Source organism: Herpailurus yagouaroundi, unplaced genomic scaffold (assembly GCF_014898765.1).
Source record: "Herpailurus yagouaroundi ecotype Mexico unplaced genomic scaffold, PumYag 67793, whole genome shotgun sequence".
NCBI classification, from domain to species: domain Eukaryota; kingdom Metazoa; phylum Chordata; class Mammalia; order Carnivora; family Felidae; genus Herpailurus; species Herpailurus yagouaroundi.
In genome coordinates, this window is record NW_024420586.1 from 26,484,953 (window position 1) to 26,485,340 (window position 388).

General features: G+C 69.6%; 1 protein-coding gene across 1 annotated transcript in view; it reads right to left on the reverse strand.

The window, feature by feature from the left end:
* DGKK (diacylglycerol kinase kappa) overlaps positions 1–106 on the reverse strand; it is a 173,529-nt gene extending 173,423 nt beyond the window's left edge. Inside the window, exon 1 of the mRNA XM_040468943.1 lies at positions 47–106. Within this exon, the coding sequence (XP_040324877.1) occupies positions 47–106 (60 nt within the window). The remainder of the gene's footprint in view (positions 1–46) is intronic.
* Between the last annotated feature and the right edge of the window lie 282 nt (positions 107–388).

The window sequence follows — 388 nt, forward strand, 5'->3', positions numbered from 1 at the left end:
GGGAGTGGGGCGGGGGCCGCGGCGGCGGCGGCTCTGGAGACTCCGCGGGCTGCTCTCCATCCTGAGGCGGGTCAGTGCCCTGGGCCGCGGCAGCTCCGCTGTCCATGGCCGCACACCTCCTCAGGTCTGGGCAGCTAGCACCCGGGAGCTCAGAGGGCTAAAGTACCCTCGGGCGCCCCGCCCACTCCAGTTTGACAACCCCTTGCAGGATGCCAAACTTTCCCCCGCCCCGCTCCATGGCTGGCTCCGCTCTGAGGTCTAACCCAGGGGCGCTCGGCGTCTCCCAGTGCTGGAACACGCCCCTCGGTGAGCGCACACCTTTTCGTAAGCAGCCACGGGTCCGATGGGCGGGAAGCAGAGGGGCTTGCGAACGGGGACTGGACAGAGC